The sequence below is a fragment of the Salarias fasciatus genome, chromosome 14 (genome assembly GCF_902148845.1).
Source record: "Salarias fasciatus chromosome 14, fSalaFa1.1, whole genome shotgun sequence".
Lineage (NCBI taxonomy): Eukaryota > Metazoa > Chordata > Actinopteri > Blenniiformes > Blenniidae > Salarias > Salarias fasciatus.
This window is the reverse complement of record NC_043758.1, coordinates 38715796-38731599: the sequence shown is the minus strand read 5'-3', so window position 1 is coordinate 38731599 and position 15804 is coordinate 38715796. Positions and strand designations below refer to the sequence as shown.

The 15804-nt window shown below is 48.3% G+C and overlaps 1 protein-coding gene across 1 annotated transcript in view; it reads left to right on the top strand.

Annotated features, from left to right (window-relative positions):
• The window catches only part of slc8a2b (solute carrier family 8 member 2b), a 28595-nt gene extending 13833 nt beyond the window's left edge, over positions 1-14762 (top strand). The window contains exons 8-14 of the mRNA XM_030109280.1: positions 2915-3288; positions 5446-5549; positions 6538-6555; positions 9318-9442; positions 12982-13081; positions 13904-14179; positions 14359-14762. Coding sequence (XP_029965140.1) covers positions 2915-3288; positions 5446-5549; positions 6538-6555; positions 9318-9442; positions 12982-13081; positions 13904-14179; positions 14359-14735 — 1374 coding nt within the window. The 3' untranslated portion in view covers positions 14736-14762. The remainder of the gene's footprint in view (positions 1-2914; positions 3289-5445; positions 5550-6537; positions 6556-9317; positions 9443-12981; positions 13082-13903; positions 14180-14358) is intronic.
• The last annotated feature ends 1042 nt before the right edge of the window (positions 14763-15804 follow it).

The following is a 15804-nucleotide window of genomic DNA, read 5'->3' as shown; positions in this document are numbered from 1 at the left end:
TGCTGAAACTGTCCCCGGAGAGCGTGAGGAGATTCCTCAAAGGGACCAATGTACGAAAAGCCCCAGGTCCTGACAATATTCCTGGTCGTATCCTGAGAGACTGTGCTGAGGAGCTCACTGATGTTTTTACTGACATCTTTAACATCTCGTTGAGCCAGGCTGTTGTCCCCACATGCCTCAAAGCCACCACCATCATCCCGGTTCCTAAGAAGCCGTCTCCATCCCACTACAATGACTATCGCCCGGTCGCACTCACCCCCATCCTTATGAAGTGCTTTGAGCGGCTCGTCATGCAGCACATCAAGTCTGCCCTCCCATCCACCCTGGATCCCTACCAGTTTGCTTATCGGTCCAACCGCTCGACCGATGACGCCATCGCCACTGCTCTCCACTCAGCCCTGACCCACCTGGAGACCAAGAACTCATATGTCAGAATGCTGTTCATGGACTTCAGCTCAGCATTCAACACAATCATCCCCCAGCAGCTCATCTACAAGCTGGACCGGCTGGGACTCGACACCACCTTGTGCAACTGGCTGCTGGACTTTCTGACAGGGAGACCACAGGCAGTTCGGGTTGGCAGCAACACCTCCGGCACCATCATTTTGAACACGGGGGCCCCCCAGGGATGTGTGCTGAGCCCCCTCCTCCTCACTCTGCTGACCCATGACTGCACACCCTCATCCAGCTCATACCTCTTCATCAAGTTTGCTGATGACACGACCGTGGTGGGTCTCATCAACAATAACGATGAGACCATCTACCGGAGTGAGGCGAGCCGCCCGGCCACGTGGTGTCAGGACAACAATCTCCATCTGAACGTGGAGAAGACGAAGGAGATTGTTGTGGACTTCAGGAGAGAGCATTCCCAGCATGCTCCACTAACCATCAACGGTGCTGCTGTGGAGAGAGTGAGCAGCACCAAGTTCCTGGGTGTGCACATCTCTGAGGATCTCTCCTGGATCACCAACACCACATCACTGGCTAAAACAGCTCAACGGCAGCTCTACTTCCTCCGCAGACTGAGAAGAGCGAGAGCCCCGCCCCCATCATGACCACCTTTTACAGAGGCACTGTAGAGAGCGTCCTGACCAGCTGCATCGCGGTGTGGTACGGCGCCTGCACCGTGTCCTGCTGCAAGACCCTGCAGCGCATTGTGAGAGCAGCCGAGAAGATCATTGGTGTCTCTCTCCCCTCCCTCTCCTCTATTTACAACACCCGCCTCACCCGCACAGCCACCAGGATCGCAGGTGACCCCACTCACCCCGCCCACAGCCTCTTCAGCCTGCTGCCGTCGGCCGGGAGACTGCGGAGCCTCCGGGCCAGAACCAGCAGACTCAAGGACAGCTTTTTCCACCAGGCAGTCAGGAAGCTAAACTCCCTCCCTGCTCTGCCTCCACTCCCTGTCTCTGCCCCCCGCCACTGACCTCAGGCCTGAATTTTTCTGTGTTTTACTGTGTTATTAGTAAATTAATTTATTTATTTGTTTTGTTGCACCGTGGGTCCGAGAGGACTGTAATTTCATTTGTGCTGTATGTGCTTATGTATGGCATATTTGACAAATAAACTGACTTTGACTTTGACTTGACTTGATATTTATGCATAATTTTATGCATTTTCAAATGTATATATTTTTTTAAAACTATCTATGGCTTGCCCTCATGTACCACTACATGCGTACCACTGGTGGTCCTTGAACCGCAGTTTGAGAATCATGACTCTAAATAAATATTGAAGTTGATCTTAACGTACAGTAAAAACAGATGAATTATTCAACCTAAAGGATCATTTTGTCCAACTTTCCAAGTTTTCATGAGAAGCAGAAAAGAGTTTATTCTGTTGTTCATCCGTTCAGAAGGAAAGCAAAGCCCCGCCCATCCTCGCTGGAGTCACCATGTTTTCCCTCCTCTGGTTTCCTCCTGTCTGGACCATCAGAACCACCTGGGAGGAGGCTCCCTGGTCATTGAATTACGCTGCAGACGTGATGTGATTTGGGAGCTCTCACTTGTCAGTTAATGTGCGGTGGCACGATGGGATGATAACCACGTCTCGGAGTTCTCCTCTATAGCTGGGGCTTCTGTTTGGGCTTTGTTCAGAGGAAACCGATTCTCTCGTTTCTCTTCTGACACTGGGACCGGGGCTGGGCGTTTATTCGCTTTAAATTCAGACCGCACAATCAAACTGCAGCTCCTCTGTCGGAGCTCTGCTTCAGCGCTGAGAGGAATCCCAATAATGAATCCCATTAATATTGTGGCAGGATTGGAATAATAAATGATTAGAATTACAAATATAGAGTTAATCCAGCAAGAAGCACAGCATTAAGATATTACAAGGCGAAAACGTGGAGGGAGGAGACGCAGAAACTAAACAGACCGACAGAGAGGATGAGCAGACTGAGTGTTTAAATACACTCAGTGAGAGGTTCGGCCAGATGGACGCTCACGCCGGGCTGCCATGTAGCCATGCTGGATTCTCAGTAGCGTCACTGAGTTGAAACTCTTCTCATTCTCATATTTTGGCCATGATGTTTAAGGCACTTTGCCATCTCTGTTATTAATGATCACCAAGTTAAATGAAGGTTATGCCTCCTTTTTACAGTGAGTGGCAGTGTCGAGTCTCCTCTGTGTTTGTCTTCATCACTCATTACACCACCTTGTGGTGAAAACTCGAACTGCAGGTCTAAACTGTAGCACGTTGCAAGACCTGCCTGATTTTGTATTATTTTGTGAAACTTACGCTCCCCAGCTGAGGTAAGACACATCAGCCACTACATTATAACCACCTGTTTGTCATATATGTTGGAGTTTTTATATAGAGTTCAGGTCATGTTCTGATGGAACACACAGAAGTTTTTATGATGTTTACAGACATAATATTCAAAGTTCTGTCTCCCTCTTTCTCTCTTTCTTTCCAGGTCGGTATAATCGATGACGACATATTCGAGGAGGACGAGCACTTCTTCGTCCGTTTGCTGAATCTGCGAGTCGGTGATGCAGAGGGGATGTTTGAGAGTGACGAGGTGGGCGCCACCCCCAAAGCCCGCTTGGTGGAGCCTCTTGTTGCCACGGTGACCATCTTGGACGACGACCACGCCGGCATCTTCACGTTCAGCGAGCGCATGGTGCGCGTGAGCGAGAGCGTGGGCACCATGGAGGTGACGGTGGTGCGGAACTCTGGCGCCCGCGGGACCGTCATCCTGCCGTACCACACCGAGTCCGGGACCGCCAAGGCCGGGGAGGACTACGAGGACGCCCGGGGCGAGCTGGAGTTCACCAACGACCAGACGACGTGAGTCCCAGCAAATCTAAATCATACAAGTCATCGTGTTCTCCGTTCAATCGACTGACGACAGAACCTGAAGGTGCCGATCCTCTCAGACGGGGCGTAATGCCTTTTATTGATTACAGAGACGACCAACAACGATGGAGAGTGTGTAAACAGACTTGGCAAATAGTGAATAAAGTGACACATTGAGTGCAGATTTTTTGAAATTCACTGAAAATTTCCCTTTGTTCCCTGTTAATCACGGTCACAGCGGTGTTGTTGTCGTGGTCAGTCTGATAACACACCCTCATTACGTTCAGCTGCAGTTAGAGGAGGAAGATGCTCTATAATCTCCCAACATGCCGCCATTAGAGGGATGCTCGCCATTATTTGGGGCGGGGCTTCATCATCAACACCGCCACCTGGAGGCACAGATCCATGAGCGCTGTTGTACCAGTTAGTCAAAGTTTGATGAACAGCACAGAGATGACTGCTTCACTCCTGAACACACACACTGAACACACACCTTCAGCATCCAGTAACACAGGCTTAAAACAGCCTCAGACTCTGCAGATCCTTTTTAAATGCGTAATTGAACGTTTAATAGTATTTTTTTTCCTCTCTCTGCTGGTGGCTTCGGAACAGAAGGTGAAATGTCAGAAACTCTATAAATTTGATTTGGACGGAGAACAAAGTGACTTCTTTATCTCACTAATTCAGACCGTGTTTGTTGTGATGAAAGGCGGCTTGTTTGTTTAAAATGATGAATATTTCACGGCCCTGCGGCCTCCTGCTGCTGTTAATCAGCCGAAAAGTGAGAGAATAAGTAATCTGTCAGTCTCAGACTTTAACACTCTGCCTGTTTAGAGCCACATGAGGAAAACACACTCTCTGAAAGTTTCAATAATTCCTTTTGGGCTGATGAAGAGAAGCAATCATCTGACTTTTGAAAACGGTTTTGCTTTGATGGAGCGATTTGAACTGACGTTACTGCTCACTGCCTCGCTCACCTCTTTCTCCCTCTTGTGTTCGCTGACTGACCATGGTCAGTTCGGTACCCCCCCTCTGTCTGGTGTCACTGTGGATTTCTTTGCCTTCGCTGAGCTTCTTCTCTGGTGACAGTTCAGCTCTCAGACACTAACAGGTCCTGTCATCCTCACTTCACCTTCACCTCCTCCTAATACGGGACCATCGTTCCTCGTCTCGCTCATCCGTCAGGACCCTGGGGAGTCTGCTCTGACTCACTCCCACTTCTTTTCTATTTCTTGGTGTTTTGCTGACTTGAACAAACACAAAGTCAGCCTTGACGGCTCACTGTTTTAAAGCTTCAGGAGGGAAATACAATTATAGTGGAAAAACTCTCATCAGAAGCATGTTGATCTTATTCACTCATCGGTTTTGCCACGTCAGCAGGCTGCGCAGTGGTTTGAGTCTGGGCGCAGCGCCTGGTTCTCACCTGTGTGGGTGTATCCTGCCTTCACGGTCAGCCGGGATCGGCTCCGGCACACTGCCACCCTGAGTGAATTAAAGCTGGATCAGAGATGGATGGAGCGGCGGACACGCTTCGCCGAGCTGCCCACACGCCATCAGGAGAGATGGAAACCACACCGCACGGCCTTGTCATTGGTGTATTGCTACAGCTGAGCACAGCTGCTTCTCGATAACATCTTGATTAAAATCGTCCATCTTCCACACCGAGCTTCTCAAAGAGACATTTACATCTTGGTTGCTGAAAATCCAAACAGAAGCATCAAGGAGTCGGCGTTTGTGTTCATTTCTTCATGGGAATGTGTGTTTGTTTGGCTCATTTCCTTCCTTTGATTTCCTCTCTGGGCTCTGACCTTTGACTCGGTGATCGATCCCCTGTCCTTTTCCCTCCTTCTGCTCTGATTTACACTGCAGCGCCGTGTGATTCCATCAACAGGAGGGAGACCGCCATGTGGGCAGGCGTGTGTGTGTGTGTGTGTGTGTGTGTGTGTGTGTGTGTGTGTGTGTGTGTCCAAGTTTACAATACCTGCATGTCGATCACATAGACTGCCTCTGCTGACAGTCCAGCTGGGCTGCAGACTGATGCTTGACTTCATTATCAAACTGACAGTGTGTGTGTGTGTGTGTGTGTGTGTGTGTGTGTGTGTGTGTGTGTGTGTGTCTGTGTCTGTGTCTGTGTGTGTGTCTGTCCAGTCAAACTCTCCAGGTGAGAATAATTGATGACGAGGAATATGAGAAACATGAAAACTTCTTCATCGTGTTGGAGGAGCCTCGCTGGCTGAAGAGAGGAATCTCAGGTAACACACACACACACACACACGCGCGACATGCTCCAGCCTGTTAAACTGAAACACATCAACATTTTTCAAGTCAAAAGAAAAAAATCAATACAAACTCAAATAACTCAATAAGAGCCAAACAGGAAAATAGGAAAGTGGACGGTGGATGAACTCCCACACCGCAAAACGACCTGACCTAAAAAGCAGAACATAAACCGAGAAGAGGACCAGCAGCAGGAATGGATGCTCTCTCATCCCGGCTGGTTCAGTTCAGTTCACTTATCATGAGCACTGAGGTTCCCTCATTGACAGTCTCTCACTCAGTTACTCTTTCAGTTACTGTTCACTAAAAGCTCCAGGAACACTGACTAACAGAACCGTGAAGGGAACGTTGTGAGAAAGCTGCAGGAACTTTTTAGTGGAATATTTGGGAAATCTCAGTGACGAATTACGAAAGTTTCAGAAAAGATTTCATCAAAAACATCTCAGAGGTTACGGAGAAGGATGTTGGCGAGATGCTGAGTTTCTCGTTTTACAGCGCTGTTGTTCAGATGGAGCCACATTTATTCGAGCGCACAGTGCCTTCTCCTCCTCATACGGAGAAAAGCTGCGGATGTAGCAGATAACCGTGAGACTGAAGAGCAGCTAAAAACAGCCCAGGGTCACTTTTCATAGTGTCTTATAAATTACATGTAAAGCAACAAAGTAGCAAATCCTTTTTTTTTAAACGGGTCTTCCCATGGAGCTGATGTGTGAAACATGCAGGATTCATGAAAGTGAAACTCTGGATGTGTTTATATGTTCATCTTAGTGGCTGAGTGAACACTGCCTGGTTTTGTTTGAATACAAAACAAATGAAGATGATTATTTACTTTCAAAGCTTGAATAAGAAAAGTTCAAACTGGATAAAATGAAAGTGGAATCTGTGTGCCTTTGCTTTTATGGTAGAATCGATGTTAATCTGGATTTTGTGACTTTACTAACTGCTGATGTTTTTCTTTCACAGCTCTGCTGCTGAACCAAGGTAAGACTGATTCTCCACCGCTTCAACAGTCTGACCGAACAAATATCTACTGTTTCTGAGTCCTTCCGTGTTCTCTCATTCACGAAGACGATTCAGAACAGTTGTTCACGCTGGAGCGGCAGAAAGTTTTGCATTTAAGTCAGAGGAATCACATTACACCAATAGTAACAGGATGTTCAGACAGATATCTTTATTTAAGAGGAGTGAGGCTGGTTTTCAGTGCAGCAGTCAGAAACTGAACATGAAGAATAAAGGGGAAATTTCCTGATCATGGGCCATGCAGTCCCAGAACCTCTAACCGGAGACCATCGAGCTGTCAGGGTTTAAAGCAGCTCCTCATCGGCGCCACACTTTATAAAAACATCCTCAAATTCACCTAAACTGTTCCGGTTGTTTCCATTCATGTGTTTATTTCAGTTGGTTGAAAAGTCTGCAAGCTTTTCACTTCTTCAGCTGAGGTGTGGGGGCCACTGAGTGGAGAAGCAGCGCCCCCTGCTGTTCAGCCGGGCACCCCGGCCTCGTCTGGGCCTGCTGAGCTCTGATTGGCTCCCAGCCGTTTCTCAGAGATACACTCAGCAGCACAAACTGGGCCAGCTGTCGACATGAGGCAGCTCCTCCTGGAAGCTCTTCTCTGCTGACGCTGTTCACCCATCAGCCAAAACATTAAAGCTGGTGTCCGGAGTTTCCGTTCGTTTCCAACGTATGAATCATTTTTCAACAGAGCTTCAATGTGTCAGTCTGGTTCGATACTACAATATAATATTAGCATAAAGCAATATAAAAATGTATTTATGAGCCCGGCCTTCGTCTCATAGACCCCCATGTTATCCGAAAAAGCGCCGGTCAGCGTCAGCCATAAGAATGCGAGCTTCCGCATTCTCGTGCTGTCAGTCAACATGTGGAGCAGCCAGAGAGCACGGCCGCTCGCCCAGCAGAGGACAGTTAGCTCTGCAGCAGATATATCCACTGTCTGCTGAACATCCACCATAAACAGCTCAACATGGAGGATGCTGGAGGACTCAGAGGCTCTCATTTTCACCCGACAGATAATAGCGTGCACAATTAAAGGGGCGTGGCTTGGTCGCTCATGAAAGCAGAGGGAGGGCGGAAAAAACCTCTCTCTTTCAAAACTCTGGACACGAGCTTTAAGACCGGCTGAACGGAAGAACGCTGGTGTGTGTCGCCTGTTAGAGGGATGTGTTCGACCGCAAGTCAACAGCGAGTCAACAATAAGTTCATCTCAGAAGTGACGGCATCAGTGAGGAGAACGGGTGAGGGGGTCAGTGAGATGGCCAAAACTCCCTGACTACTTCCTCTTCCTCTTCCTCTTCCTCTTCCTCTTCCTCGTGTCAGTGGTGGAAGGCACAGTGCCCGAGCGAGCGTGACCCCAAATCCCCTACTGTCCCTGAAGCGAGTTCTTCTGCTGCCGAATCCTGAAAAAGAACAGACGTCCAGGACTGAACCTGCTCTGCCATTCATTCATTCACACTGTGTTTTAGTTCCGTAGACCAGAGGGTTCAAAAAGCATGGGATGGACGAATTCACAGTCCGAAGATAAACTGCATTATGTACTATGAACTAAATTACCCATGATGCTTCACCTTGCCTTGCTGGACGTCACAGCCAGCCGACTCTCGGCAACACTTAGACATGTTCTTTCTCACTCTTGATCTAATCAGTGCTTTTTGTACCTCATACATTTAGTTTAATTCAATTCATTTTATTATTCCATAAATTGCCAGAATAATATAAAAACACGATCATTAAAACAATCGATAGCTGCAGCCCTACTAGCATGGAACACTGATGGCCACATGCCACTGAGCTTTATTATTGTGGTTGATTTTTCTCCATCCCAGCCGGTGTGAGCACGCCGTGAGCACGCCGTGAGCACGCCGACCTTCAGCGGCGATGTTCACAGGAGCCGCATTTCTTTCATGGACTCTCACCGTCTCTGAAAATCACACGCTTGAATGCAAATCATTAGTTCCAGCCCTCCATGTTCACCATGTCTCCCTGAAAATGCCGTCCCTGCTCCCTCTCAGATCTCCAGAAAAGCTGTGAACACTCCGTGTTGTTTTCTTCACTCTTCAAACAGAGTAACCTGAAGGTTCAGCCGGAGAGCAGCTGCGTCTCACTTTCAGCTCAGAATGCTGACGTTTTAGCACCTCGGCTGATTTTAGTTTACTTCACAATATTTCATGTGATTTTTAGTTTTGGCTTTACTTCATTTCTCTACCATATGGACACAAAGTGCATTAAAGATGTAACTAAAGAGGAGTAATCTGCATGATGCAAATATTTATTATGTTTCTGACAAATACCTTCAGTGTGAGTGGACGTTACTTCCAGGCAGACTCTTCTTGATATAGATGAGTTAAAAGGAGCATTATTTATTTGAATCTCTTTGTGGATCTGGGGAAGCCCTCCTCTCGTTCCTCCACATGGGTGTGTCAGAGTAGTTTCTCCTGTTCTTGCCGCCTCATGCTCACACACACACACACACACACACACACACACACACACACACACACACACACACACACACACACACACACACACACACACACACTCCTTCCTGGTCGACTCACGGTGCAGAGGAATGTTCAGGAAAACGCTGATTTATGATCCATTATTGATGAACGGTCCAACCTGGACATATCTGTGATGCTCAGCAGTGTGTGAGCTGCTGGTTGTCACCATGAGGAGGAAACAGGTGATGACTTCCTGCGTCCTGACGTCTCTTCTTCTTCTGCCCTCAGAGGGGGCCGAGGGGCAGATGAGCGCCGAGGAGGAGGAGGCCCGGAGGATAGCGGAGATGGGGAAGCCCATCCTGGGAGAGCACAGCCGGCTGGAGGTGGTCATCGAAGAGTCCTACGAGTTCAAGGTGCCGTTTCTTTAATTGCCTCAGTATCGGCCTCATGTTTCCCCCCAAGGGGTCAGGACGCAGCTTCAGAGTCCAGAGATAACGGGAGGGGGGGGCTTCAGATGGGAATACGGCAAAGAAAAGCAGAATGAAAGACTTTAGGAAGGGGAGAAAATGTTCAGTGGGTTTATCCACAGAATAAAGGTTTGAGAGCCGCTGATGATCTGCTGGAGCTATCCTGGAGAGGAAAGAGAAAATTGCAGCTACATATAAGGAATTTTATTTTATTGTCTTTATTACTCCTGTTTTTATGACCTCTCAGTAAAAAGTTGTGCTGGCCTGTTGAACAAAGCCCGCTGCAGCTTTACAGTTTATCACACGAGCAGACAACTTTATTTTAATTAAAAACAATAAAAAAGTGAACAGGTCGACAATCTCCAGGCAGTGTGAGTAAATATGATCTGCTTTCTCAGAGAAAAAAGGTCGAGTGAGATTTATGGGCCAGTAGTTCAATACCAGAGAGTCTTATTGTGCAGAATTTACCTCCAGTCTGTGATTTCAGTCCTGATCCAATACAAACAAATCATTTCTCCTCAAACTCAACAGCAGAGCAGTTTCTATGGTTTTATGGGCAGAGAGGCAACAACACTGAAGCGGGTTACATAACTGACCTTTACTCCAACACTACTTTGAGTGATGGATGGTGCAGGAGTGCTGCTGGACAGACTTTCTGACCAGAGGCGTCCCTCTGCTTCCTGTTGGACCGCCTGCAGGACAAACCGGAGGCGGGATTCACACTCAGATGTGTTGGAAGCAAATAAAAGCAGCTCCACCTGAAATGCAGCCAGCAGCTTCAATCTGCTGCGCCAGGCCCCCGGATCACCGAGGGCTTCGCTTGTAACGAGCTCGCTTTAATGAACCAATCTGACTTTAATTAAAGGAAACACTGAAGGTCTCTCATGTGCGCCGAACCTTTTTTTTTAAAAACAAGGATTCTCAGCAGCTGCTTGGAGCTGATCAGAGAACACCTGAATGGAAGCTGTCTGTTCCAATCAGGGACACTGATGGAATAATGAGGCTGCTTCACGTCCCGCATGGATCAATCAGCTGTTATCAGACAAGAATATAGAAACAGTGGAGAGTGGAAAACACCTCAAAGGTTAAATTCAGAGACCAGATTTTGCTCAATGCATGTGTGACAAATGAAGCGAATGATTTCTGGAGGAGTTCTGATATTTTTAAAAAATCATTTTTAACTGTAGTAAGTATTTTAATTACTGTAATAGTTGTAGTTTTTTAAGAAGGCCCTCTGATGGTGGATCTGGTGGTGAATGGAGAACCAGTGCTTCTACTAAAATCCTTTGTGAGCATGGTGTGTAAAAAAAAAAGAAAAAAGAAAACACAGACTCAAAAAAAAAAAACAAAAAAAAACTAGCTGTCATTGAAATGGTGAAAATACTACAGAGTGGAGACACCTGGAGCTCATTACTTTAAAGCTCGGGTAGACGATGTTGTCCAAAAGCACTTCTTGTCATACTGAGTGAAATGCTCCCTGCCCCCTGGGAGAAGTCAAGACATTATGTGGACGGAAAAAATCTGACCACTGTAGCAGCCAAAGGACAGTTAAATCTCCGACCAATCCGTACAGTCGTTCAACAAGGTGATCAACATTGATGATTCCTGAAACACATCAATCACAGTTGTCTATCAGTAATATTTTACCTACATTTCATTAAAATAGTCTTTTTTCCAGGGGGACAATATTTTATGACGGACTTTGGTTCCATTAGAAACTAGAATTTGGCACTCAGAGAGGCAGACCTCCGCCACAGCTCAGATCAGTCACCAACAACCAGAAGAACAGCAGATATAATCACACAACATTGTGATCGGGGTGTGATCAGAGCCGAGCGCTGCAGCGTGCGGTGCCTCTGTCTGTTGCCCTCTCTCCCTGTGTGTGTGTGTGTGTGTGTGTGTGTTTATCTGAAAAGGAAAACCGAAAAGCAACATAATTAATGTTATTTTACTTCATTTTAATTTGAAAATGGACCAGATTCTCTCGTATTTTCCGTTCCCGACCTCCTGTGTGGTGCGATCTGCTCTGTCCAGCTTTACAGCTGGCGGTCCACGGCGGGCGGCTCGCAGAGAAAATAGAGGAGCGGAGCGCCGCGGTCCACGGCGCGAGCCGCTACGCCTCCTGTATGAACCGTCAGAGAGGTTAACAGCTGTGCCGATCTGACAGCCGGTGCGCGGCGCTTCCCACTTCCGCGTCAGAGGCAGCGCGTCCTGTGAACCAGGCGTTTGTCCCCCCTGTCAGCGGGCCTGCCCAACCATGTGAAAGACTCCCTATCTGTCAATGATAAAGAATCCTTTAAAAACTCCTGGATCCAGACAGTGATCCGGATCATCACCAAAATTTAATCAATTCTAAGTTAGTCCAAGACCCACCTTTCCACAGAGTTTCATTGCAATCCGTCCATTACTTTTTCCGGGATCTTGCTAACAAACCAACCAACCAACCAACCAACCAACAAACCGACGTGATTACATAACCTCCTGGCGGAGGTAAATATTGTCCCCGGAAACAAAGCACGATCGCAACGCACATCCATGATGGCTTTTACCAGAGGTGTTGTCACATTTTGTTGTGTTGTGACTTTTTGCTGCTGAGTTGTGCCACTGGCCCTTCTGGGCCACCGTAGTTCAGTCCGTTGATAGGGTTAAAAGTAGCAAAGCCTCATTTCCTTAATTTAAATGCAGAAAGTAAAATGATTAAACAAAGGTTAGACCAACATGTCAACAGCTCCACTTTGTTCAAATCTGAAAATATGAACTCTTAATCTTCGCTGTTGAGGCGGGGGCGGAGCTTAACGAAACTGGAGCGCACCAACAATTGGACACATCTTTCTTTCTTTCTTCATAATAATGAAAACTCCCCGAAGCAAAAGTGAAGTAAAAGTTTCCCATTAATGACTCCTGCAGTTATCAGACGCTGTGTATTGTTTGAGGATGAATGTCTGAAGAGAGGAGAGGTAAACAAACAACCTGCGTCTCCATCATCAGTGGAGCTCAATATCCCGGCGCAGCGCTGGACTAAGCTGACCCCTGCTGGACGGACGGAATCGTCCGGGTCTCCGGTGATTTGTGGCTGTGATGGAAGAGTCTGAAGGATAATAAACCGGAGTGTGATTGGCACTGAGATTTAATTCTCTGCAGATCAATGCAGGAACAAACAAACAAACCCAGCGCCCTCCACTCTGACGTGATGAGAAATCACCGACGGCGTTTCATTATCTGTGACAAAGCTCCTTCAGCTGCAGACAAACAACCTATCCGCTCATCACTGTCGATACGAATACAATGGAATAAAACAGAATGGAATAGATTTCTGTCATCAATCGGGATTTAAACAAAAACCAATGTTTGTACAGCCGTTTTCTGCTGCAGGTCTCCCCCTGACAGACCTGATCTCCATGTTGGAGGCCTCCTTTAGAAGCCTGTGACCTCTGTGACCTCTGTGACCTCTGTGACCTCTGTGTGTGTTGTTGGTGTGTTTGCAGAGCACCGTGGACAAGCTGATCAAGAAGACCAACCTGGCTCTGGTGATCGGCACACACTCCTGGAGGGAGCAGTTCGTGGAGGCTGTCACTGTCAGCGCAGGTGTGTGTGTGTGTGTGTGTGTGTGTGTGTGTGTGGGGGGGGGGGGGGTATTTCACTCTCTGGAATTCATCTTTTGTATCTTTTCAGTTTTATTCTGCCTTTTTTGAGCAATATTGTATGTTTTTTCTTGTTTTGTGGTCTTCTTGTCATTTCTTTAGCTTTCAGGCGCCTGTTTGACAGAAGATTGTGCGTTCTCATTACGTTTGTCTTTCTGTGGATATTTCTGATTTAGTCTAATCATTCAGTGTGCACATGTGTGCCTCTGTAGCATACATTTAGATGTTGTGTTTTTTAAGTTTTTCTCAATTGATTCCTTCAATTCAAATTTGATATTGTGTGATCCTCTGGTCAATCTGTGGTCTTAGAATATTTTAATGTGTTTATTAGTTGCTTCAGTGTCACTGTGGGCGTTACAGTGGTGGTTTTGTGTCTATTTGAGGATATTTAGTCTTTTTCTAGATATTTTCTTCATTGTTTTTGTGGTTTTTTTGTGTGTCTTAATTTGCAATCTGATCATTTGTTTTGCATTATTATCAGTGTTTTAATTTTGCTTGTTTGATGCCTGTTTCAGATCATTTTGAGCATGTTTCTGGCTGTTTTGTGCCACTCTGGGTCAACGTTTTGTGATTTCTGTTAGCTCCAGCATCACTGAGCTGGTCTTTACCGGAGGAGCATCGGCTCTTTAGTCCTGAACTAACTCAGTCCTGCAGGAGCGTCGCGTCGAGAGTCACTCTGGATCCACAGCAGCAGTGTGTGTGTGTGTGTGTGTGTGTGTGTGTGTGTGGTGGGAGTAACCGTGTATTAAAATCCCCCTTCCTCCAGGTGACGGCGACGACGACGAGGAGGGCCGTGAGGAGCGCCTCCCGTCCTGCTACGACTACGTCATGCACTTCCTCACCGTCTTCTGGAAGGTCCTGTTCGCCTGCGTCCCGCCCACCGAGTACTGGAACGGCTGGGCCTGCTTCTTCGTGTCCATCAGCGTCATCGGCCTGCTCACCGCCATCATCGGAGACCTGGCCTCGCACTTCGGCTGCACGGTGGGGCTGAGAGACACCGTGACCGCCGTGGTGTTCGTGGCCCTGGGGACGTCCATCCCAGGTGAGGAGGAGGAGGAGGAGGAGGAAGAGGAGTGTCTGATGTTATTTTCTGAGCTTTTGTGTGTTTTTTCCAGCAGTTTTGTCTTCTGGGTCGTTTTGTGTGTCTTTGTGGACCTGAGGCGTCCCACACGGCGCCTGCCTCCTGCTGTGAGGTGACCTTCTCCCTCCTCTCCCTCTCAGACACCTTTGCCAGTAAAGTGGCCGCCATGCAGGACCAGCACGCCGACGCCTCCGTGGGGAACGTCACCGGCAGCAACGCCGTCAACGTGTTCCTGGGGATCGGCGTGGCGTGGTCGGTGGCCGCCATCTACTGGAAAGTGAAGGGCAAGCAGTTCCGGGTGGACCCGGGCTCGCTGGCCTTCTCCGTCACGCTCTTCACCATCTTCGCGTTCATCTGCATGGCCGTGCTGCTCTTCAGGCGGCGGCCGTCCATCGGCGGCGAGCTGGGCGGCCCCCGGGTGTCCCGCCTCCTCACCACCCTGCTCTTCCTGGGCCTGTGGTTCCTCTACATCCTGTTCTCCAGCCTGGAGGCCTACTGCCACATCAACGGCTTTTAGAGGAGCCGCGGCGGCGGCGGCGGATTCCTGCACAGCGGCGCACATCTCTTTACTTCAGTCCACACAACAACACACACCTGGTACCACCGGGCTCCCTGCAGCCTGCAGGCGCCCTGGGCTTTGATGCAGGGACACACACACACACACACACACACACACACACACACGCGCATACATGCATATACAGACACACCGTAAGTAGACATGAGAAAACAGATCATTCAGTCAGCGCAGTGGTGAAGGGCGTAGAAAGTGTTAGTGAGGGGCGAGGGAAGTGAGCGGAGAAGGTTTTCCTGCAGAACGGACGGAGAGTGAGGTGACATTGGAGAGGTGAACTGAAGAGGGCGGCGGCCTCCGGAGCGCTGTGAGGCTTCATCTGAAGGCGGGCGGGTTCAGGCTGGACTGACGGAGCCGTCCTGCAGGCTGGTTTTCTGCTCAGAGACCGAACTCCACCCGTCTGAGCTGGCTGAAGGACCAGCCTGTTCCTCAGCTCCCATCGCTCACTGAGGAGGCGGGCCACCAGTCGAATGTTTACAATGACATTACATTTGTTTACTACAGGAGAGTCTTTCTGCTGGCGATGCTTGTCTAACACGGTTCAGAGGAAGGCGGTCTCCACACGCGCTGTAAATAGTGAAAACTCGGTGTACAGACAGAGAGCGTGGCGTTCCTACGGGGCAGATAGAGACGGCGACCACAACAAATACCCCCCGAGACGACAACCTTCAGAGCAGTCTTCTTTGTGTAAAATCTTCTTGCCACAGATGAAAACCAGGCGTTTTAAATATTAGCAAATCTCATTTTATCAAACAAATGATGCGCTGCTAAAACGGTCAGATTCTTTTTGAAGAGCTCCCCCGAACCATTCAGGCTCCTCGCCGGGCGGTCTTCGTTGTGACCACGCCCCCTTCCCCAAGGCAAACACTTGTAAATGAAACCAAAGGCCTATTTTCTGCATGTGTAGTCAGACAAACGGAGCATCTTCACCTTCCAGATCCCATAAAGTGTGTGAAACAGAATGAAGACGACCCGCCTGCGTCCTGCACTGCTCCTTCATGTCCTCCTCAGA